The sequence below is a fragment of the Sciurus vulgaris genome (genome assembly GCF_902686455.1).
Source record: "Sciurus vulgaris genome assembly, chromosome: 6".
NCBI lineage: Eukaryota > Metazoa > Chordata > Mammalia > Rodentia > Sciuridae > Sciurus > Sciurus vulgaris.
The window spans coordinates 110,081,935-110,106,690 of NC_136466.1; the positions used below are offsets into that span (position 1 = coordinate 110,081,935).

Below are 24,756 nucleotides of genomic sequence, written 5' to 3' on the forward strand. Positions count from 1 at the left end.
AAATCCTATGCCAGGTCCATCTCCCATTGTGAAGTATAAACTGTGTATTATTTCAAAGCTGACATTTGAAATGCCAGCTTTGAAACATTCTCTTATGTTTGTAAACATTCTCTTATGGGGTCTAACAGTGTGGACCAGATAGCAAGAGCCTATTCAAACCTCAGGGAGGAGGAGAAGTAGAATTCTGAACCACGAAGCTGACCTTCATGCACCTTTTGGACCATGTATGGTGCACTGTCATGGGGGTGAGATAGAATGACTCACTCCTCCTTTGGGCTGGGCTACATTTCTCTGTGTGGTATTCTGTGCATGGGTAGCCAAGAGAATTTCTGGAACCTCAAATACTTCTAGGCCCTAGAAATCCTCAAGCATTTCTGAGGGTGGAGAAGCAGAACTGCCTCTGTGCCCACACATTCAGCACAGCATGGATTGGCTCTGCCACTGAGATATCCCCCATTCGGGCACTTTCTTCTTGGTGGTTCTACCACTGCCTGATCAGAACGGATGAGATTGTTGGTCTGGACAGGTGTGGATATGTTTAGGGGATAAATTAGGCAATGGCTCCCTTCACATTTTAACAACTTTATTCCACTGAAGGCTGATAAGATTAAAAAATATATAGTTCATGCTTGAAGCCCAAGAGTAAATCAAAAAAGGGAATAAAGAATGGCAAAGAGACTCGGTTTGCTTCTCTGTGGTAGGAGACAGTGAACCTCTGTAGGAAGTGAAGCACTCTGTAGTGGATTGGGAAGGAAATCAAATATGTGCCTAAGGAGAGACAGAAGAGGTACTCTGTGGAGTCCACTGGCTCATGCAGCCAGGGCTGGCTTCATGGGTGTGCAGCATGGAGTCCCAACTCAGAAGGGTCCTGAGTTTGATTTGATGCTCTGTTTTCACTGTCTTGGAATTCTTAATAATGTTTGAACAAGAGGGGTTTCATTTCCATTTTGCACTGGGCCCTGAAAATTATGTAGTCCATCCTGCATGCTGCTTCCTCCCCCTTAACTTGGCTGACTCAAGGTGGACATAAATTGACTTTCAAACCACTGGGAACTTGGAGAAAAGGAGGGGAAACAGAAGTGGGTGGCAGGAAAAAGGTTGGGGGGAGAAGTCTCCCTCTCCTGCCTCTGGACAATGCCCACATGGTCTAGGGAAGCTCTGGTTCCTGACCCCTCACCCCGTCCAGGAGTTGCAACACAGGAAAGAAGTCAACTTCACAGGGGGTTCCTTTAAGTGGGAGCCACACTGCAGAGGATGAAAGCAGCAACGTCCCCTAGAAGCAGGGAACCCCACTTTAGAAATATGGATCAATGGAGAATGTCACCCACATCTCATCAGACATGCAGTTACAGAAAGAAGGAAAACTTTCATTTCAAGCAGAAGAGCTCTACAGATAGTCTGAATGTGGCATTTCCCTCTTCTCTTGCTCAGCCTTCCCTTTGTGACCGGGATGACACTCGCCCACACAATGCCTAACTACCTGATTGTGAGCAAGACTCCTCATCTTAGAAGTGGAGAAGGAAACAGGGTTAGCAGGTGGGGAAGCCTCCAGGAAGCCCGAGCACTTCTGAGAAACATCAGTCAGGACCTTGGGCCTCACAAATCTTCGGCTTATGCATTTTCTCATATATGAAATAAAAATCCAACCAAGTTAATCTAACACAGAACTTTTAACAAAGATGCTCCATTCCTATGCTTTGTGGCACTTAGGAATAAGTGAAAAATGCTTTAGATGACTGTGTTCATCGTTATTCCCAGCCCACTGAGGCATTCCTTTGAAGGACTAGCATCAGAATACCTTTCTTTTATTCTATTTTTAGAATATTTTAATTGACACATAATAATCATACACATTTATAGGGTATGGTGTGATATTTGGATTAGTATTTACAATGTGTGATGATCAAATCAGTGTAATTAGCATATTCATCATCTTAAACACTTTTCATATCTGTGTTGGGAACATTCACAATCCTTTCTTCTGACTATTTTGTCATATCCAATAAATTGTTAACTTTAGTCACCTTACTATGTTATGACACACCAGAATTTATTCTTAACTATATTTTGGATCCCCTCATCAGCATCTCTCTATCCCCCTCTGTCCCTTCCCAGACTCTGGTGACCATTCTGCTACTCTGTACTTCTATGAGGTCAACTTAGCTTCCACATAGGAGTGAGGACATGTGGTATTTGTCTTTCTGTGCCTGACTCATTTTACTTGACATAATGTGCTCCAGGCTCATCCAAGTTTCTATAAATGCCAGATTTCATTCTTTTTCATTCTTTTTATGGTGGAATAGCATTCCATTGTGCATATAAGGCACATTTTCTTCATCCAGTCATCCTTTGATGAACACCTGGGTGGATTCCATATCCTAGCTATTGGAAATAATGCTGCAGCTACCATAAGATGCCATGGTCCCACCACTGAGTCCATATCCAAAGGAAAAGAAATCAGCCTGCAGAATCCCTTTCATTCTCTCTGGGAGGCCTGTCTTCAAATTATATAGTTCAGTCTAAGTGTCAGAAAGGGAGCAGGCAGAGGCAAGGGAAAGGAGAAAAGTCTGTGCTAGAAGCTTCTCTGACTCCTTTCTATGTTCAATTCATTGGCTGGTAAGGGAAAGAGGGCCACACTTGGTTCTCCACCCTAGAACAAGAGCTGTCCACATTACCTCCATCCCTTACCAACCCATTCTCCAGACAAGCCATCCACCCTCAGACTCCCCCCCCCAGGGCCCTGATGCCACAATGAGACAACCAGGACAGGCTCCTCAGGGATCAGCCAAAGGCCAATGTGCACAAAGGTGTGGTGCAAAGAGGGACAGAGTAGGGGATGGGACAGGGGGATGGCCATGGACCTACTCTGAGTAGCCCTACTGATGAAACAGAGTAGAAGGTCCCCAGGGTCTTTTCCCCTTTGGGTATTTGCACAATCCTCTGACCCTCCCTTTCTGCCCACCTTGCATTTGAAGGGCTTTACATCAGAGTGGACAATCATGTGTGCCTTGAGAGTCTGCTTCTGCACGAAGCTCTTGTAGCAGAGGTGACACTGGTAGGCACGGATGTTGGTGTGGATCAGCACGTGTCTCTTCATGTTGGCCAACAGGGTGAACTCACGCCCGCAAATCCCACATTTGTGCTCTTTCACACCCTGTGAGGAGGCAAGATTTGACAAATAAGTGGTTAACAGGTAACAGGCTTCCATGAAGTTTTCTTCTCTCTGCTACATAAATCCACAAAGAACTTGGTGAGAGATGTCAAGTTTTCAAAGGTATAGCTTCAGCTTTGTTAAATTATTTTCTTGAAAAGCATTGATCACATAATCCAGGTTTTTTTTTTTTTTTTTCTTCTGAACACCATAAACTAGCCAGATCAGTAGAGGAAAAGAAAACTATTGCTTTTGTTGTTCCTGTTACTACTGGTATTTAATGCTACATTAACAGTTCAAAAAGATTAATAGTAGAGTGAAACAGACATTATGACCTCATGTACATATATGAATGCTTGACCCATGTGATCCTATAATATGTATAATCAGGAAAATGAGAAATTATCCCCCATTTATGTATGATTTACCAATGCATTCTACTGTCATATATAGTTAATTAGAACAAATTAAATAAATTAATTTTTTTTAAAAAAAGGGATTAGTAGAATTTTGACAAAAGCACTGTGGAATATGTCTGTAATCTGGCTTTTCCAGTAATAAAAAAAGAAAAATTTTTAAACTGATATCATTTACCATATGACAAACAATGTAATGTAATGTAATGTCCTCTTGACATTAATGAACCCAAAAATTCCAGGAGAACAACTCAGCCTCACTTCAACCAATTATGACTTGATCTCCAGTTGGTCCCCTGGTTTCCTCAGGCCATTCTGAGTTAAACAACACCAATGGTTTTGGATCCTCCCCTCATCTAGCTCCTTCTGATGGAGAAATTTGGCAGCTTTCTGAATTAGAAAACAGGACAGAAGGTCTTCCAGTTTGCTTGCTATCTGCAGAGAAGGGTTTGAATACTTGAGCATCTATGCACTCACTTCAGAGCATTTCTGGGGACTTGAACCTTGAGCAGACCATTGGCTAAACCTCACTACTTGTTGCTTCCCTGAAAAGGTCTTTGCAAAATATCTTGATTCAGAGTGACACTTTTTTTTTTTTTTTCTTCCTGGAGCTGGGGCCTTGCTATGTTGTCCAGGCTGGTCTTGAACTCATGGACTCAAGTGATCCTCTTCCTCCTGAGTAGCTGGGACTAGAGCATGCACCACTGTACCACGCCTGAATGACTTCTGAAAAGGAACATTTAGAGGACCATGGCACTAAAATAAAAAATCTTACAGGATAAGAACAGGTTTCTAAAAGAACAAACCTTATAAATCCATATTACTTGGAATCTATAGTATAGTTTCCTTTCTTAGGTCAAAAGAAACTCAGCTCAGATTTTGCCTATATTTTCACTTACTTAACTTGGAAAATGGTTAAGATGGTACCACTCCTCAGTTTTGGTGAGCCCGTGGTACTGAAGGGTAGAGTTCAGATCTCTGCCCAGTTATTTACTGGCTGTGAAACCTTAGATAAATAAGGCTTTTTTCTGGTGGAGGCTTCCCTTCTCAAGATGAAGCAACAGGTCTTGAGAATCCTGGGGTTCTTTATAGTTCACTTTCTAGTCTAAATGATTACAGTTGCATATGAATTAATGGTAATAAGGAGATATAGGAATTGTCCTCCTTTAAAGATTAAATTTTAATGCCCTCTATAAAGATGAATTTTAAAAATGTATATTCAGTGAGTTTAAAATTATGAAATCAATAAAAATATATTCTTGATGGGTTTCAAAATTTACCACAGTATCTTTCTTTTTGCCAGATGTTCTCTGGGCTGGGAGTGGCTCAATGTGTTCAATGCATGCTTAGCACGCCCAAGGCCCTGGTTTGATCCCCAGCACCAAAAAATAAAAATAAATAAATGAATAAAAATTTTAAAAGATTTTCTTTGGGTTGGGCACAGTGGTGCATACCTATAATCCTAGTGGCTTGGAAGGCCGAGGCAGAAGGATAAGACTGTGAGTTCAAAGCCAGCTTCAGCAACTTTGCAAGGCCCTAAGCAATTCAGGGAGACCCTGTCTCTAAATAAATATATAAAAATGGACTGGGGATGTGGCTCAGCGATTAAGTGCCCCTGGGTCCAATCCCTGGTATCAAAAAAAAAAAGATTTTCTTTGGACTTGGCTATGATCCAGGACCAAGGAGAAGTCACTATTTTTTACTGATCTTGGATACTTTGGAGAGAATTCTGGGCCCAAAGTAAGCCTCACATGTGGGCTGGCACAGAAGGCAAAGGAAAAGGAACTTGGACACAACTCTGGGGCAACTAAAGAAGCTGATGTATCTCTGACAGGACAGGTGAAATCACAGAAAGAGAGCCTGTGTCAAGGTGAGGGACAAGGGGAGAGAAGGGGTGGAAAAGAGGAATTTTGAGAGTAAGTTTCCGAGACTCAGAAATTGGTGTCAGGGATTCCTGAGTGGCCTCCCCATGCCTTGGTGTCTTTATCTGCAAACTGAGAGTAGCTCTCAGAATTGTTGAGAAGTAAATAAGGATTAAATGAGAAGTAAAGCACCTGCCATAGAGCAAGAATTCAATACGACCTTTCACTTTTTGCTGATGCCTCTAATTAAAATGCAATTTGTTTCCTGTTTCGAATGAAATTTATTTTAGAAACCAAGATGTTTCTCCCACTTACAGAATCCATATGTTCTAAAATGTACCTTCGAGGCCTTTTCCATACATGCAGGAGTCCTGAAATAAGCAAATGGTCCTCTTTGTGGCTGAATCTTGGTGTAGGTCGTTTGTGGTGGTTCCTGCATTTGGCAGGCAACTCCCCTCTGATGGTATCTATGGGGGCCTTTTGTAGGGCAGGAGCTGTTTGTGCAGAGCCCACAAGGCAGCCCCGCATTTCATCTCTGCTGCAGAGGCAGAAAATGCCCCACGTTTTGTCCTAATCTAACAAATGAAACCCATTATAGCAGAGCAGAAGCATTATCTTGGCTGGGCAAAGTCCTTCATTGACCTTTCAGAATTAAAGAATGTCTTAACAAAACTTTGGCTTGCTAGAAGTCTTTCCTGCCAAGGAAACCACTGAGGTCAAGGGTAATGAATGAGGTCAGCAGGGCGAAACTCCCTTCTCGGCAGTTCAAAGCACCCAAGTCAGCTCAGCCAGGGTGAGATTTCAGGAAAGCCACTAGGGCCTTGTTTTAGTTCAGTCTGCATGACTCCAGGGCTTTGGTTGCAAACCAGACTGAAGATAGACCCTTGGGTTGTGTATCTCCTTGAAGATCTGAGTCCAGGGAAGATAAAAACAAACCAAACAGAAAAGGGTGTTTCCTCATGCCTCCTACAATGCAAACCACAAGCACCAATCCAAGCAGGCAGGTGCTCACACCCAGGCAGCAGAGGCCTTTCAGGACTTGGCCAAGCTCTGCTCCCCTCAGAGCCACCTGCAGATTTTGTGGTAGATCCAGCAAACAGACCAAAGGTAGTCCTGCTTCAGTAGCAAAAGACACAAGAATTTTCTAGGAGACTCTCACTGGTATATCCTATTGATCAGGGTCTGATGACACCCTCATGCTAGCGCCCTAGATGAAGTTACCAGAAAAAAAAAAAAAAAAAAAAATCAAGGATTCTTGGGAAGTAGGAAGCAACAGCAAAGCAAAGCAACCAGCTGTTTCCTTCGTCCTTCCTCACCCTCCTCTCCAAAGATCTACATTGTTTATTTCTGGACCCACTTTAGACTCTAAAAGGCTAGCTGAGCAAACGACTTGATGAATAGTCTACGGTCTTGTCATTCTCTCCTACTGGAAGGTGAGGAAGGGCATCAGGGCTCAGGATAGGCAAGCCTCTTGCCCAAAGTTGCACAGCTCCTCAGCGTCTGTGGTGGGGAGCAGCACGGGCCTCCTTGCTCCCCCAAGATCCAGCAGCCCCGCCCCTGGGTGGGGAGCCCCTGAATACCTTGTGGGTGAGCGAGTGCTGCTTGAGGTGGTGGGGCTGCACGAACTCCATGCCGCACTCGGAGCAGATGTAGGGCCGGATGTCCTTGTGCTTCATCATGTGGTTCTGCAGCTGGCTTGGGTACTGGAAGGTCTTGTCGCACTCGGAGCAGTTGTACTGGATGGGGCCCCGGTGAGTGGTGAGGTGCCTCTTCAGCTGGGCCAGCGTAGGGAAGTCAAGGCCGCACTCCACGCAGATGTTCTCGCGCCCACTGGCATGCTTGGCCTCGTGGGCCTTGAGCTCGCTGGGGTAGGCAAAGCCCCGGCCGCAGACACGGCAGTTGTGTGGCTTCACCTCGCTGTGCTGCATCATGTGCCGCTTCAGGTGGCTGGTCTGGGTGAAGGCCTTGTGGCACACTTGGCATTTGTGGGGCCGCGTGCCCTGGTGGGTCAGCATGTGCGTGTGCAGATGGCTGAGCTGCTTGAAGAGCTTCCCGCAGCGGGTGCACGCGTGCGGCTTGATCCCACTGTGGCCCAGGATGTGGGTCACCAAGTTGTACTTGGAGGTATAGGACTTCTCACAGGTGGGGCATTGCCAGCGCTTCTGTGCCCCGCCCACGTCCACATAGTAGCTGTCATCGATCTGGACGTTCACGTCCACACGCTCCACCTTCTGTTTGGTCTCCTCATTCTCCTGAGGCTCCACCTTCCTGGGCAACAGCGGTTCGGGTTCCGGGGGCTGCTTGGGCAGGAAGGTGTGCCGGCTGAAGGGGAAGGATGGGGACGAGGGCACGAAGAAGGGGAACATTAGGCCAGGGTGGACTTTGGGGTAGTAGGGGTAGGGTGAGGGCAGGAAGGGAGGGGGCGTTGGCTGGGGCCACACTGCGCTGGGCTTAATGGGCTCCTGCTTGACGGGTTTGCCCCCCAAGTGTTCCAGGGTGCGGTAGAACTGGAAGCCAACGTTGCACAGGTCAATCATCTGAGAGTCATACTTGGGACGTGGGGGCTGCGGGTAGAGCAGAGGGAGGCTTGGAGGGCCGTGGTTTTTGTTCTCCTCAGAGTGAAGTGCCAGGGTGGCTTCTTCCGCTGGGTGGTTGTAGGGCATCTTTGTGGGCATGCTCTTCCGTTTCCGGGAACCCCCTCCTTCGAAGACTCCAGCAAATCCGTCTAGGTCTCCTGGAGGAGGCTCATACCGAAACTGGGAAAAAGGACCCCGAAGAGCTTCTGGGAAGGGATGTCTTTGGGGTGCTTTACCCCGGGAAGCCACTGGTTGTAGGCAGTGGGGAAAGGAGGGGGTGCTCTTCACACCCAAGTTGAAATGCACGTCCTCATCTTTGATCATCTTCATTTCCTTCTGCATCCTTGGCAGTTTTCCTTTAAAGAGAAAGAAACTTATTGTGGGATTTTTTGTTTTGCTCTGTTCTGAATCTTCTTTTCCCTTAAAGATTTTGGCTACTGATCAGTACTAATTTATGAAGAGCAAACTTGTTTAACACTGACCCTCCTTTATCCTAGGGCTGTTCAACATGCCACGGTTTGTTCTCCTTTCAAACCAGTTACTAATGTGAAAAACACTGGCCTTCCAGAGTGGGACCTTAGAGCTGGATCATACTGGACTCAGTGTAAATCCAGCTATCAGACTAAGAAGGAGGGAGTGGACTCCTCTGTTTTTGTTTCCATTTAAGATGAGGGTCCCAAGGCCCAGATAGGGTGAAATGACCTGCTCAAGTTGCAGTTACTCAGTGGAGGAGTCAGAACTATATTGCTGAACTCAGATCTAATATTTTGGAGAATCCACTCTGAGCAAGGTGTGCTGCCCTGCCGAGGAATATGGAGTGGATGAGATGGACATGCTTAAGGAAAAGCATATTGGGCAACCTGGGTTATAAAGTCATTTTACTTTATACATATAAGATCATATGTATTCTGATCTTCAACTGGAAGCAACTTCAAGGGGAAAGTTCCAAGGTTATGAATCTAAACCTGCATTTGAGTTTCTCCTTTCATGCAGGTGTCAAAGTAAAGCACAGCCCTTGGTGACTCCTATGGTCCCTGACATTTCTCTTCTGAGCCTGTTATTACATCCAGGTGATCATGTAGGTCATGTTTGAAAGAGCTGCCAGGGCCAAAGTTCGGACCAGGGGCCATGATTCCTTCCACAGATCTTGTTGCCATTTTCCTATCTTCCTCACATGGATACTAATGGAATGAACTAGTGACTGACTCCACCTTCCCAGGGAAGGTCTTCTCTCCCCAGGTTCCCTGAGTTTGGTTGGTCCCCTTGGCTCACAGAGGCTTCCATGCAATCTTTCATCCTGACCAGCTGTAAGGTCTGATCTAGAGCCAATGGAGACAGGACTAGGAGAGAGTCCTGAAGTGATGCAGGGCTCTGGCCCCTGGGGATGGCTAAAAACCAGGCAATGCGGGTTGCGGTCCTACAGTGAGAGGGCCAATGGCTTCCTGTGATTTTCTACAGTCCTCAGTGAGACAGATGTAGTTTTCACAAGTATCCAGATATTCCTAAATTGCTTATCTGTCTTTTTGAGAGGTTTGAGAACTATAGTGCAATTAAAGCAAAATGGGCCTTTTTATATTTGATTACCAAGTCCATGCACAAATAGTCCAATTGGGGGAAAAATACATGCTCTTTTTATGTGAATGTTTGGGCATTATTAAAGACTGTTCTCAATTGGTCAGAATCCTAAAAAATATTGTGTCTATTAATATTTATTTTGTGATTATGTGAATGAGAAGATGATCCTGGGCTGTCGTTCTTTCCTTGGGTTTGGGGATCAGTAATTAAGGGCGCCTGTTTGTGTGTCCAGCAAATGGGAGTCTTGCTTCCTCCTGAACTTCTTACCACGAAGCAAGGTCGTTTACCACTACAACCTCAGGCAACAACAGGAAGTGATGAAAGCCATAAGAAAAGAAAATACCTAGCTTTATGAGACCCAGGGGCATGGTGGGTGTTCAAATGAGTGTTGGGGTACTGCTGCTGTCAGAAGGGACAGGCAGGTGGGTAGGGACAGCAGAGGGTCCTTGATGGCGTCCCATGTTTACTAGATGGTCTCTTGGCTTGCAGTGCAGCAGGTGCTGATCCCTGAGTTAACACAGAGTTATAGAGGATGAGGACCTGGTCCAAAAGTTTGTGTCATCTATAAAAATCATTGGCTTTCAGGCAGGGTTGAACATGTCCTATCAAACTGGAGGGAAAATTTCATATTTTTCGCAGTTGGCTTTCTAACCCCTTTGAAGATAGGTTCCTTCTATGAAAAGTCTGTTCAGACTGTAAAAACTCTTCCTGGTGGTAAGCATCTGTCATTGTCATAGCCCAGCCATCCAAAAGCAAGCTGCTTCTCTGTTTTATTCTGATATGATTAAAAGAAATGATAACTTCTAGTTCATATTAGAGTTTGATATGAGAATTAATGAAAAGGATTCATGTTAGAATATGGGACAAAACTTAACAAGTCTTTTGTGTATTTTATTGTTAAGGGGATGCTTAAAAAATCATGGCTAATGATGTGTGATATCTATTATATATCCATGTGCTATATATTATACTGGAAAGCTACCTAGTTGGAAAGTAATCTTATCACCGATTTTGAAACAGAAGGTATTTCAGTTTATGCCCATTATTATTGCTTTGTTTAATATTTTTATAATCAGTTATGACATAATTAACTAGTTGATTCCTTTTAACATATCAGTGACTCTCCTAATGTAAAACTAATCTCAAAAGCATGTTTATTTTTGGTGTTTGCATTTTTATTTTATCACCATTGACCTGACAAGGCAAAGAAACTGTTGAACAGAGATGGTGTGTGTGTGTGTGTGTGTGTGTGTGTGTAACATAAATGGCACAGTTACATCCCAAGTGCAGAGCCTGCGTGTGTGTATTCTAATCTCTTACTTATTTAAATGTTGTAAAATTAATTTTCCAGTTTCTGTCTTGTGTGTATGATGATTCTCTCATGACTAAAGTAGTAGTCTGAATGCCCTAGAATAAAATTGTTATCTCCTTCAGGTTTGAAAAAAGCATGGGATCCACTGATTGCCATTTGCACAGATCCTTAAAACAGCAGTCCCTGCCTGCAGATGATTTAAGGAGCATTGCCAATCACAAGAGGAGGTCAAGGAGAACTAGCGCTGCTTCCCCCTTGGCCTTCTTGGAGAGAAATCAACTGTGGCTGCTGCTAGCTATTAATATCCCTGACTTTGAGCACCAGGTAATAAGGAGAAGCCCTAGAGGGTAGAACAACAACAACAACAAAACCCAGAAAAGGAACCTATATTGGGGATGGGAACTGCTGGAAAAAAGAGTAAGAAAAGTTTATCTTTTACTGGAGGTAACTTATCTTGAAATTAGTCAAGTAAAAATTTGGGGTGTGCTCAAACAAAATATTAATAGACTCCCAGAAAACCTCCGGGTGTTCTCTTTGATTTCTAAAAATAGATCCTTAGGTATTCTTGACAGTCACAGGATTCCTGTGCAGGAGACAAGAGAGGCTTGGGGACAAGGATGTGGTTGGGAGACCCACAACCTGGAGGGCAGAGCCTGTAGGTGGGAGGGGAGTAGCTCAAAGCCTTCAGTTGTCTATGGCTGATTCCAGAGCCCTGTAGAAAACCAGCAGATTATAAGACAGTTTCCCAACAGGCTGTGTTGAAACAATGTACAAAGAGAAAGAAGAACTGAAATTTTAGAAGTAGACAGCTGTGGGATAGTGGAATGAGCATGGGTTTGGAGCCAGAGAGCTGGGCTTGATGCTGGCTTTGGTTAGCAGCTGTGAGAAATTGAGTAAATTAATTTTGAGGTCTGGTATTCTCATCTGTGAAATGGGAGTTTGGATATCACTGCAGGCTTGTTGGAAACTTAAAATCGAGTGTGTATGAGAAATTGTATTGAAAACTAGACTTTGTGGTGCCTTTGAGTGGTATGAAAGGGAGAATTGGGTCAGTGATCAGTGGGTTGATGCTGGCTGACATCATGTATGTTTCCAATTTGAAGCTGTTGGTTCCCACTGACAGCATCTGAGCCTCTGCTTTGCAAGTTCAAAACCAAGACTTCACCCGTTTATCCTAAGTAGGTCTTGTCACAGTAGTAAAGGTAAACACACCCAAGGAGACAATAAGTCTATTTATTCTGGTGGAGATGAGCCCCGTTCCTTCTCCAAGGCTGTGTTCCCTATGATGACGTTGACGTTAGTGAGGGACTGGGAGTGGAGAGTTGAAATAGAAGGGATCAGCTGCTCTTATGAGCTATTTCAGCCAGTGTATGAGAAGTTGAAGAATTGCCGCAATCTAATATTCAAAGTCACCTTCCTAGGGACGGTAGGCTCATTTGTGAAACCCAGAGTCTTAGACACTGGGACAGTGCTGGATCAACCATGGCAAAGCAATTCTGTCTGGTCTGTGAGGATAGGTACCAGGTCTATTTTATTCATTAATGCATCTCCAGTCCCCAGAATGTGCCTGACTCAAAGTAGATGCTCCAAAAACTGCTTTGGGATGAGAGAAGAAATGAGTAGTTCCTGTTTTGAAAGTCCCCATGTGATATCTTAAAATGTACCATTTTCTCTTACATAATTTATGCTGCAGATGACTTTTGGCCATCTGCAGATTGTCCCCAATCAGATCATCCATACCCTCATAAATTCTGGGGTAGTTATTGGGAAGTATCTGAGTCAGAGACCTTGTGTGAGCTGTTGTGCCTTGGTTTCTAAGGACACCATTCTCTACCTCCCTTTCAGATGCAGAATAAGCCCTAAATCTTGGCTATACTAATGCTGAGGAGCCTTTCTCAGAGTGCCACCTGTTCTGTAACTCAGTCAGAAAAGATTCCTAAGAGACCAAATGGCACTAGCAAATAGAAAGACTCCTGAATTGAGAATGGAGTGGGATCACCATACCTTCTTCCACCAGAAGGAACCTAGTTCACCCTTTGTGCTAATAATGAAGGCAAGAAAAGAAGAATCAAACCTTTCCATTGCGATGGTCAGAGAATGTTCTGAAGTCCCTGGCCTTCTATGTTAAATTTGCAACCACCAAACCCAATAGGCCATAAATCAGGAAGCAAATAACTCAAGGAAGAAAATATTGTGTTGATCAGTGTTAGAGCTATTTGGAACTCAGAATGTTTTCCTTAACAGATATTATTCATGGGAGTTAGTTATGAGGAAATAGGAAAAGAATGAATTTTTAAAATCCAAACAAAATTTTTGGTTTGAACCAAAAAGACTAATCAAAAGTACAAAACCTAACTTAGATGAGACCACATTTAGTTCTTGGGGAAAATGCTTCTAATAATTCCCTTTAATTAGGAATTCACCTACTGCGCCAAAATATAATATTCCCCAGTTAAAATGACTGGTATTTCGTGGTTCTCATTTGAATTGAAGGTCATTCCAGTAAATGCTATTAGAAAGAGCCACAGTGAGTCAGCACGCCGGGGGCAGATTTATCTCTACTCCATGACATTGATTTCTGTTCATCCTGAAATTCACCAAAGAATATTCGCTCTCACATTAAAGAAAGAAACTGTGCTCTTCATTCCTTGAAATTTTCCAATGTTTTATAGGAAAACGTTGCATTTTAGGAGGTTCTGCTTCCCTTTTAACTTGAGCATGGTGGTTTATTATGTGGTTTACCCTGGAGCTCTGTCCTTAGCAGAGAATGAGGCAGGGAGGTGAGGATAAGGAAAACTGGAGGATATGAAGCAGCACTAAGAAGAACAAAGTGAGAAGCCTGGGAGGATAACAAGGAGGCAGGATGGGAGTGTATAGACTAACTTATCCTCTCCCTGTTCATAAAAGGGACCTTGTTCTAAGGCTCCTTTGGACTGGAATTTTAATAGCTAACCTGGTTCTTTCTGAATTTGTGTTATAGCTGAAGACTTCGAAATAAAATTAAATGTTTCTAATGGCTTAAAATAATCATCTTTATATATATATATTAAGTACATAGTTGTACTTGCTTCTCATCTGCAAGTATTTGGTAAGTAATGCTTTAGTCTTAAATTCTGGAGATTGGCAGGAATAGAAATGTCTTTATATGTATCTGGCAGATAGAGCCATACAGTCTTAAAAAAATGGATGTCCTGCCTTGTCACTCCTTGGGTCAGTGGTACAGTCAAGAAGAGGTGACTGGTAGTCAGACTGCAGGGCTATTCTGGATGACCTGGCTCCCATTTATTTTACAAATAAAATAAATTCCTCCTAACTCGTTATAAAAAATAATCTGTGTGGTCTGAGTCCTCTAGGTGACAAAAATATATTATTTGATGATGAGATTTGTTCACCAAATAGCCAATTGAATTCACATAATTACTTCTTTGAAAGTTCCTAAATACAACTAAGTCATGACATCATGTCAAGTTGTGTTTCATATTGTTTAAAATGTCCTGAATGAGCATGGATACATATCACTTTTTTACATTTTTTTAAAGAAGCTCTTAATAAAAAAAAGAACAACTGGTTCGCCTACTAACTTGCATACATTAAAGTGCATGTGGCTTCCATTTAAGAAAGATAAGTTATTCTTTTAAGTGCTCATTACTGAGGTGACTTTCTCAAAAGAAATTTGGAATGAGTACAGCGACTTGAGCCCTGGAGCAGCTGCTGGCCTGTCGGGTTATCTTTGTCCTCGTGGCCCATTGAAAGGAAGGAAATGCACAGGAGATATGACTTAGCAGTTCTCTTCCCAGCCCTCAGAGCTAATATATCTCCTGTGGACCTCTAACTGGAATGTTAGAATTTGTCTCTAACTTTCTCTGGGGGAAAATGCCCTTAGAATATGCCTTGATTTTTTAAAATTTTGTTTTATGTTCATAGATCAAATAAACTTGATATACTCACTCCTAGCTAAGCAAATATACACATGCATATTTAGAAAGCTTCATCTTGTCCATCTCAGGAAATGGCACCATATTGTAGATAAGGCTAAAAAAAATATGACCTTTGGCAAGCAGAAGGGTTCAGAACCAATGTAATTGATGAGGTTGGTCATCTTTAAAAAAGAATCTATTTTATCTTTTTTTAAAAATTTGTTCTTTTTAGATAAACATGATAGTAAATGTATTTGACATATTATATATACATGGGGTATAACTTTTTCTAATTAGGATCCCATTCTTGTGGTTGTACATGATGTGGAGTTTCACTGGTGGTGTATTCATATGTGAACATAGGAAAGTTATGTCCAATTCATTCCACTGTCTCAAAAGAACCTATTTTAAAATTGAAACTCAAGGCAGTTTTTTTTTTTTTTTTTTTTTTTTTTTATGAGGAAGGAGATAATAGAAATGTTTTGTATTTTTATTGTGGCAGTGGTTACACAACTCCATTTGTCAAAGTTCACACAACTCAAATAAGGAATTATGCTGAATATAAATTTAAAATACAAAAGAAATATACTACAAAATGCTACTCTGCACGTAATTACTAAAAGAGTAGCTAAGAACTTTGTGAAATGTTCAACAATAACTAAGATGATAAGACAAGTTCATATCTGTGGAACATGTCCAATCACTTGCGTATGGTATAAAAGAGGAGTATGTTGGGATTATAGAAATTTGATAGTATGAATTAAATGGGGAGATGTTAACTATGACAGATATTAGCATTGTGTGTGTGTGTGTATGTGTGTGTGTATTCTATTCAACAAGAGTATTGTGGGATGTTAAATTACTCTTTGGGTCTTCTAATCTTTGTCCCTGTTTTCATGCTCAGTAAACAATCTTCTAGAATAGCTCCAACATTCTTTAAATTATAAAGTAGTCTGCCATTGGTAGACAAGATCATTTTGGTCATTAGAAAACATGTCCTTACCCCTTTGTAAATCAATAGATTAGTATTGATACTCAGGTCCCCAGATCGCTCTTGTGCCTCATTTCCTCTAAGCCTGATTGATTGAGTTATCCCATAAAAAAGGAACTTGTTTGTGAATCTTGAAACTCACAGGTCAATGCTGAGTTCTTCTATCCACCAGGCTCTTCTCTCCTCTGAGGCCTACCTGAGCAGCCTACTGCCTTATTTCTTTAAAACCTTGCCTTAGATATATCAGCCAGACCACTGCAAGATTCTGCAAAAAAGAGGCAGAAAGAACCTCCCCTGTTGGGAGCTTTATGGAGACTTCAAGGTGAAACCTTCCTTTCCACCATAGCTGGAAGCAAATCCCTCACTTCTCTGAAGTCTGTCATGTTTCTTTGATGTTCCACTCACTGGCAGGGTCCTGTGCTGTTAGTCACCTCTCTGCGTGCCTGGGGAACCTACATTTCTAAAGTAATCTGGTTAAAAAGTCAGAAACTTTCCTGGTGCTTTATATATGGCTGGGAATCAATAATTACTTGGGCATTTACTTGACAAATACCATATTCTAGTGCCTTGATCTCAAGCAGAATGTTGGTATTTCCTGAATGAAGGACTAACTGGTTACTTTGTTTTGTCCCAGTCTATCCAAGTCAACCTCACCAAATTAACTGCCAAGGACATCTCTAATGAGGAAGGTGGCTTAGCCAAGGCGTGGCGGTGCTATATCAGAACATACAGCACCTCTTTCATCTTGGCTCAGGATCCTTGGCCGATGTGTGCTGTATTCTTTGAACTGAAAGGTGGAATGTCCTGTTTCACTGAAATAATATGAAGGAATGTGGGAGGCTTCTTTTCCAAGGTGTCAGTGGTCAAATGCCAACTGAGCCTCTGACAGAGTGTCACCACGGAGTAGAACATGACCACATTCCCGCCAACAGTATCCAGAAGGGGAGATCACTGTGACTGTCTCACTTGGGCAACAGTTACAGGTTCCCTGTGGCACTCCATGCAAATGGCCATTAGCTTTGGGAGGTGCCCATCTTACCAGGTAGATGGATCTGGGACCCGCCCCTTTCTTTATGTGTGGTTTGAATTCCTGCTCTATTTCTGCCTTCATATGAATGATACTCTTCATTTAGATACCCTTTCTCTACTCCCACTTACACTTTTTATTTCAGGGCCTCCTCATTTACCTGCTTCCTATTGAGTTTTCCTATGGATTCTGCTCACTAAATTCATTCTTAGAAAATATGTCCTCACTTATAAAATATATGTTCTCCTCTCATGTATTTGTACACAGAGCTCATCTCTCAAGAGCATGGTTGCCTCTGGAGAGAAAGACTGTGCAGCTAGGGGGAGGAAGGCTTGGGAGTCCAGTTAGCAACTTCAGCAGCAGCAGGAAGGTGCCCCTGCAGTTGTAAGATTCTCTAGGTGGAAAGGAGACTTGCTTGTGGATTTTCCCAACTTATTCTTTTATACTCTGGGACTGATGTAGCTATTAAAACACCTACACTAAAAATAAAATAAAAATTTATACTGACTTTTGTTAGCGAAGTCTGGCAAAATTAGACTGAAGAGTCCTCTCAAAGCATTCTATTGAATAACTTGATTTTCCTGCCTGGAGTTTTTGGATGCTTCAGGCAAATTTCACCCTAATTTATAGCTTGGGTGCACAGCTTTATGACCCAGGCTTATGTCCTTAAGGGAATAATAATAAGGAACAGCAAAGACTCAGACTGCAAGGAGTCTCCCCAGAGGTATTCCCTCAGGATGCCACTTGGGGTGCTGCTTATGCCTGCACTATCCTGGGTGCCAGTAGGACAATGTCTAGTCAGCCAAACACAAAGCTTAAGGAACTCAGCATCTGGTGGGACAAACTGACAGCCAGATGTGGAGAAAGATGTTGTAGGAACCACAATAGAAGAATCTTGATCTGGTAACTTGATTTACTAAATACAAGAGAACAAGAAAGCAAAATTACATTTCTTTGACTGACATATGAAACTATTTTCTTTCAAAACATTCCTTTTCACTTTTTTATCATTAAAATGTCAGTTAGAACAAAGTGAAGAGGATGAAGGAATACCCGTGGATGTGAGAGAAGAAAGAAAAACTTCCCCGCTCTCCACCTGTATTCTAGCCTCTATCAGGGTTTTCTGGACATAGAGGAAGAGTTTTGTGACTTGCAAACTGGGGGTGACCTTGGATTAACTGAATCAAGAAAGCCAGGTGTATTAAAAAAAAAAAAAAAAAAAAAAAACTACACTCAACCTTGAAAGTTCAGATAGAGATGAGCCGGTATAAAGATTCACAGTAATTACAAAATCACTCACTGCAAATACCACTAATCCATTTTCTCCATTACACCCATCCCTGAGTTTCTCCTTGACTCCTTCCCCAATGCTGAGAAGGAGCTCTGGGGTGCTAAGGTGAGACCCTTGGATCTCTGGCAATGTCACCTCCTTTCCCAGGGCCCTGATGTAGTTGAGTTGCTTAACAACTCCTTTCAGACTAAAAGTCCCATCCTATTTGTGTCATGGTTGAACCATAAAATGTCAAGAAGCTGCAGCCCTCAGATGGACTTACTCCATTCTTCCTCTCAGCTCCCACAGTGTGTGTCCATGCCCTTGAAGTAACTTCCTCATGGGGTGCTGTAATAAGCTGCCTCCCACATGCTGAGATCCCCTTCAGGGTGGGAGCCTTCCCTATACCTTTCTGCCACTAAACTGCCTTGTGCCACGACTGGTACTTAATAACATTTCTAAAAGATTTTTGGATTGCAATCATTTTCTAGTCTTAAGAAAATTTTATTCTGTTCCTTTACAATAACTCCTGAGTAAAACACTACCCCCCCAAAAGTTCTGCGGAATTCCTTTTTACTCTTCCCTTTTTGTCCCCATTCAACAGATATGCAGAATACTTGCTTTATTTAGTTAGGATTAGTCATGAAAAGGAATGTAAGTCATTTTCAGAACTGATTCATGTTTTTCTTTCTTTTCTTTTCTTTTTTTATGTTGCTAGATATTGAAGCCAGGGCCTTGGGCTCCACACTCAGCCCTCATTTTGTTTTTTAAGCCTAGATGTACTCTGGAGGTTATTCTAATGATCTGTCATGTTTAGAAGATGTCCCTGGAAAAATAAGCTCATGTTTCCAAGAAGAAGCATATTTCGATAAGAATCCCCCGACTTGGAACCCAACCTAGCCCTTTTCTACCTATAAGGTGCTTTTTATGTTAAAATGCAATAACATTCCAGGATTTGTTATTGCTCCAACATGTCTCTGATTCTTGGTGTTTTCTTTAATAAGAAGCACTAGTAACTACCTTTCCATCTACCCCAAATATTAACTTTATGCATAGAAGTAAAGAGAAAAGTACCAGGAAGTCAATTTGCCATCACCCTCCACTTTGACCATTCATTAAGTTAATATTGCTTTCATGGTATCTTGGAAATAACTCCTAACTTGTCTTTTCCTTTCCATTATCACATCCAGGACTCTAGTTCACATACCCACCACTTCCTCCTAGATTGCTTTCAATGACCTCCATCTATCCTTCTGGAAGCTTCTCCTTCCTTCTGAATTCCTTGTGTGCCAATGCCAAATCCTTCTTTAAAAAAGTCATCACTTTCTCTAAGGTAACTCTCTGTTCAGGAAGCTTCGTTATAGTGTGTAGAGATTGCTGCTGGCTACTGAAGTGTCCACTTCTCCTTTTCCCTTAAGAAACAGAACTCTGATTTTGCTTGTGGTGACAATGTACCCAGGAAAATCACTAGTCTTCCCAGACACCCTTTCAATCAGGGGCTGCCCTGTGCCATAATTCTGGCCAGTGAAATACAAAGACTGCTCAGGATTTCCGAGGAAGCTTTTGCATTCATTCCTCATGCAGATTTCACCCACCATCTCCTTTCCTGTCTTCTTTCTGCCTGGAATGTAAGTATGAGGCTGGAGAATGGCCATATTGGGACCATGAAGCTTCCAACCAAGATAGAGAGAGGGCAAGTGCCACTGTGGGACCCTTGTGCCCACTGGTGCTGGTCTTTCTGCTGTTTGAGAAAACAAACTCTTTATTGAGTTAAGCAAATGTATTTGGAGGTCTATGGTTTGTAGCTAACTCCAAGTCCTACCTTACACACAGAGCAAATCAAATGCAAACTCCTTTTCTGACTTTCAAAGTTCTTTATAACCAAGTCTAACTCTATTCCCATTCTCTCTAAAAATCCTCTCAACAGCAATCAGATCAGCCTTTCACCATACCCTACATTGAACAAACTAGTCCTACCTCTGCATTTCTGTTTAGACTGGTTAGCCATCCAGGAATAGTCTCTTCATTGACCCACCTCATTCTTCCAGGCTGAACTTCAACTTCTTCTGGAAACCTACTCTGTGCCCAATTCTGTTTCTCTTTCAAGTCCTAGTGCATCATCTCCACTGAGCCCTAGATTGAATACATGTTTTCCCCTATATGCACTCTGATTATTTCATGTTTTGCTTTTTTCTGCAGGGTGCCATTCTTACTTTCCTCCCTCCCTTTGCACCTTGCATTACGCAGATCACCATGAACATATTTGATAGCAATTGCTTGGTTGTGGTTCTCTTATCATGCATTGCTATATTTGCTTGTAAAACAGATTTGTTTGATGCTTTAGAAGCACATATGAATTTAGGTTGTATCTCCATCTGGTAAATTAATATTATCATTGGTTGCTAGTTCAGAATCAGAAATGAATTAATTTGTCATGTGGGAAATTTTAACACTGAAATCACTGTGGGTTATTTATTTCTGCGAGCATTATGTTGAATTTGCATATTGTTTACAGAGCATTTGTTGATGTTGCAGATCAACCTCCAATCCCTCAAATCTGGGTTTTCCTCATGAGATCGGGACTCTGGCACCCTGTCTTACAACTCCTGCAAAGGCCAGTTGAAAAACTGGGGCTGTCAGGCTTCTGCACTGAGTTAGGGCAGGGTAATTTTGGTGAGCCATGGAAGGTCTCAGAGGGCTATATTGCTCCTCTGTAGAATGCAAAGAAAGAAAGGAAAGAGGAGACAATGCACCTCTGATTAAAGCTCTGAAGATTTAATTACTCTTCAATCACATTGTAATAATTACACAACTTACGTTTTGCATAGTGTTATATTCTCCCTTAGATTATCGTAACTTCTCAATTTTCAGCATTAGTTTGTCTTCAATGACATATTACTACAGTCACTTTCTTCCTGTCTCAAATATACACACACACACACAAATACACACATGCACCCACTCATAAGCCATAGTACACCGTCTTTTATCCAAATTACCATATTCTGTGTGTGTGTGTGTGCGCGCGCATGTGTTTTATAACAAAATGACTGTTCCAAAGATTTCTAGTAACTTCACCTGGACTTGTTTTTCTGTGTAGAATCTTTCACCTCCTTATCTGCAGAATCCTTTTACCTGAAATTCTAAGGTTGCTTTATTGAATAATGATCCCCAGCCTAGGACTTGCAATGACTCCTTATTTGGTGTTTTAATTTCAGTTTTTAGAAAGTTTAATTAGAAAAAAAAAGAGGCAGATGGAAAAAATTGTTTTTGAACTTTTCTTTCTAGGGTACAAACACCCACAGAACCCATTTGTAAATGCCTGTGCTTTGGAGGTTCCTCTGAGAAGTCCTAACCTTGCTTGCTGAGGACTCCCCCAGGGGTCTTGAGGAAAAAGCCTGGAGTTACTGTCTTTGGTCACACACAAAGGAGCTGGTGAACAGCAAATTGATGCCTGTGGCCTGAAAACCTTCCTGGAGTCCTAGGGGCTCAGGAGGGACTGAGGCATCGGCTGGCCTTCACAAACTGACCACTGCTGTGTTTATTGCCTACCACAAGCAAGGTCCCTGGCAGGTGGGAGAAAAAGGAATCTTTGGCAATGATATATAAGATGGACGCCTTCCCCAGGGAGGCATCTACTTGGGAAAACAGGGAAAGATCAAAGGCTCATAAATTCTCCCAGCTGGAAGAGACCCAAAAGGTCTAAAAAGCTAAGTCATATTCCAAGTTCTTAATGTTTCATAGTAGGCTTCCTCATTTATGAAACTGGGCTCATAATGTGCACCTCAGCAATGGAAATGAACTAATTATCTTGTGCACCTCAGCAATGGAAATGAACTAATTATCTTGCAGAGTGCCTATACATAAGTATGGTTCAATTTGCTTTTAGTGTTATCATAATGCAAGTCAGAAATTGTATTCAATACTTGGTGCTAACAATAGGCTATTACTTCCTAATGGGGTGGTCAAAGAAGTTCTCATTAATGGCGGAAACACATTTTTTTTTTTTTCCCAAAAAAAAAAAGGATTGTTCAAGATGTGCCCTGTTTACTATTCATTTAATAGTGATTGAAAGGGAAGTAGGGGCATTCAGGAGCCAAGTCACTGAGGGAAAGGCATATCCCTCCCAGGTAGCTTCCTGTCCCAATGAGCAACCTGGGCTAGGCTACCCATTCAGGGTCTCCCCTGGTCCATCAAATCTGCAGAATCTGGGCTCAGGAAACACAGGAGACTAACCATCCTGAACATGTTGCCCTGAACTCTATAAAGTTATGAGTCTCTCCATCCCCCTGCTTTCTCTTTCATAGCTCTACATTTTATTTTCCTTGTAGACTGATCAAAGAAGTATCTTTGTCATTCACGTATTTATTATCTGCCCCCACTAAACCATAAGTTCCACGAGAATAGGCACCTGACCTGTGTTCACTGTTTTATTGCCACAGAACAGAGTCTGGCACATAGTAGGTCCCAACAGGCTATAATCACTTGAGAAGTTCAAAATGTACAACTCACCTCCTTCCTAAAAATGCAATGCCCAGGGCCCTAAATGACCTCAGGGCCGCTGGGCTGGGGCTCAGGCATTGTGACTTTCACAGTCACCCAAGACTGGGAATCACTGAAGGGAGATGCTCAATAAAATCTATAGAATGTAAATGGCAGTGCTTATGCAATAAGGAAACTGAGTAGGTTAGGGTAGCAGAGGCATTCTGCTGAAAAGAGCCCTGTGACTTTCAGTCATCTCTCCCTTTCCACCACCCACCCAGACTGCTAAGGTTGTTGTGGAGTAAGGAGAATATTTTTTTTTTTATGCCAAGGCTAAACTAATGAAGCAAAGGCCAATGGTGGGGAGGCAGTGTCTGGTAATCCATAAAGGAAGCATTCTGAGCAGGTCATGCTCTCCCCTGGTGGTGGTGGTAACAGTGGAGTCACAAGTGCACTATTTGCCCATGAGTCTTGAACTTGAGACAGATTCCCATCCCTTTTCCTCCTTTCAGATGCCTTCCCCACACCAAAGCCTGTCCAAACATCTAGTAAGAAGCTGAGATGGGATTTGTCCCCCACAGGGATGGCTTGTCTAACCTTCCAAACTTGTCAATGAGGAAGAGGGCAAGAGAAGGTTTCTCTGCATGACTAGGATACTTCTGAAAGGTTGGGTTGTGGGATTTTTTTTTTTTTTTTTTTTCTTCCTTTTCACTTCTCTCTTGGAAATCACCTCTATGTACAGAACACACTGCAGGATGAGACTTCTTCACGTTGAGAAAGCATTTCCCATCATCGATAGGAGGCTAAGGGAGATTATTTTTTTCAGCTCCTTTAATGGCTTTCCATGCCATTTGTCAAATCATTTTGTTTAAAAAATTTTTTTTTAATTCTCTAACAACAAACAACTAAATGTGAAATCTTCCCTTGTACTTTGATTGATGGTTCACACCTTTTAGAATATCTAGCTCATATTTTTAGAAAGAAGCAGCTGGTACTCTTGACATTTAATTCCCACAAAATGCCTCACTCAGTTCCCCCTCTCCAGATAGGGTACACAGACTATTGGAAAATATTCAATGACATGGATCCAAATGTCTTCCTCAGAGTGGAGGAATGGTAGAATATGCTTTTAATGTCCTGGAAGTTGAGCTAATGGCATTGAAATGGCTGATCTTAGGAAAACATGATTGTGCCTGGGAAGGATGCCATTGATATTTGTGGGCAGAGTGGGGAGCTGGGCCAGGGTGAGTGTTTTATCCAAAGAGCTTTGCCATCAATCAATGATACTACCAATAATCAAGATAGCTACTGTTAACTGAGGATTTACGATATACATGATTTTTACATGAGTTACCACATTTAATCGGTACTTTTATTAGGCCTACTTTATAGGTAAGGAATCTGAAACACAAAGAGTATAAATGGCTTGCCTAAGGTCACACAACCTGGAAGTAGCAGGTCTTAGCCAGGGGTTGGCACACTCTCATTGTAAAGGGTCAGGCAGCAAATATTTCTGGCTTTGTGAGGCACACGGTCTGTTGAGACTATTCAACTCTGCCATTGTAATGGGAGCAGCAGAGTCACCTTGTAAGCCAGCTGGAGTGCCTGTGTTCAGTAAAACTTGTTTACACATCAGGTAGTGGGCTGGGTTTGGCCTGCAAGTTGTAGTTTGCTGACTTCCACACTAAGCACTCTTTTCAGGCCTGTGGCTGGAATCTTTTATTTCAATAAACAATCTTTTACATTTACGTATGAACTATTGTGAACATTCGCCAAGCCCGCTTATATAATGGCTTACTGGGTTAATAATTGAGGGTTTTCTTTTTTAACAATGAGTCATATTTCTCAATGCCAGTTACACTTTAAATGCTATGATAGGAAAGGGCATTTGGGTGAGTGGGATTATACAACCACACAAGGCCCTTCAGAGGAAAGCTTCCAGGCCAGGTTAGTTTTGGGGAGTTTGTGAGCAAGAAGATGAAGAGGAGTTAGGTTTACGCAGCTCAGTGTTAGGTCTGCTCAGTGTCAGGGCTATATCTATATTACTCCTTCTATGTAAACTTCAAAGTGGCAGTCAAAACCACAAGTTTCATGCCTGTAATCCATTGTGGAAGGCTGAGGCAGAATCACAAGTTCAAGGCCAGCCTGGAAAATTTACTGAGACCCTGTCTCCAAAA

At 42.2% G+C, this 24,756-nt stretch overlaps 1 protein-coding gene and 1 long non-coding RNA gene across 2 annotated transcripts in view; one reads left to right on the forward strand and one right to left on the reverse strand.

The window, feature by feature from the left end:
- The window catches only part of ZNF366 (zinc finger protein 366), a 66,651-nt gene that overhangs the window by 14,149 nt on the left and 27,746 nt on the right, over positions 1 to 24,756 (reverse strand). Inside the window, exons 2-3 of the mRNA XM_079144078.1 lie at positions 7,010 to 8,361; positions 2,963 to 3,154 (exon numbers count right to left, since the gene is read on the reverse strand). Coding sequence (XP_079000204.1) covers positions 2,963 to 3,154; positions 7,010 to 8,347 — 1,530 coding nt within the window. The 5' untranslated portion in view covers positions 8,348 to 8,361. The remainder of the gene's footprint in view (positions 1 to 2,962; positions 3,155 to 7,009; positions 8,362 to 24,756) is intronic.
- Positions 8,390 to 24,327, forward strand: LOC306663640. The gene is made up of 2 exons (XR_013764499.1): positions 8,390 to 11,309; positions 21,386 to 24,327. It is a non-coding gene; the product is annotated as an uncharacterized lncRNA (long non-coding RNA).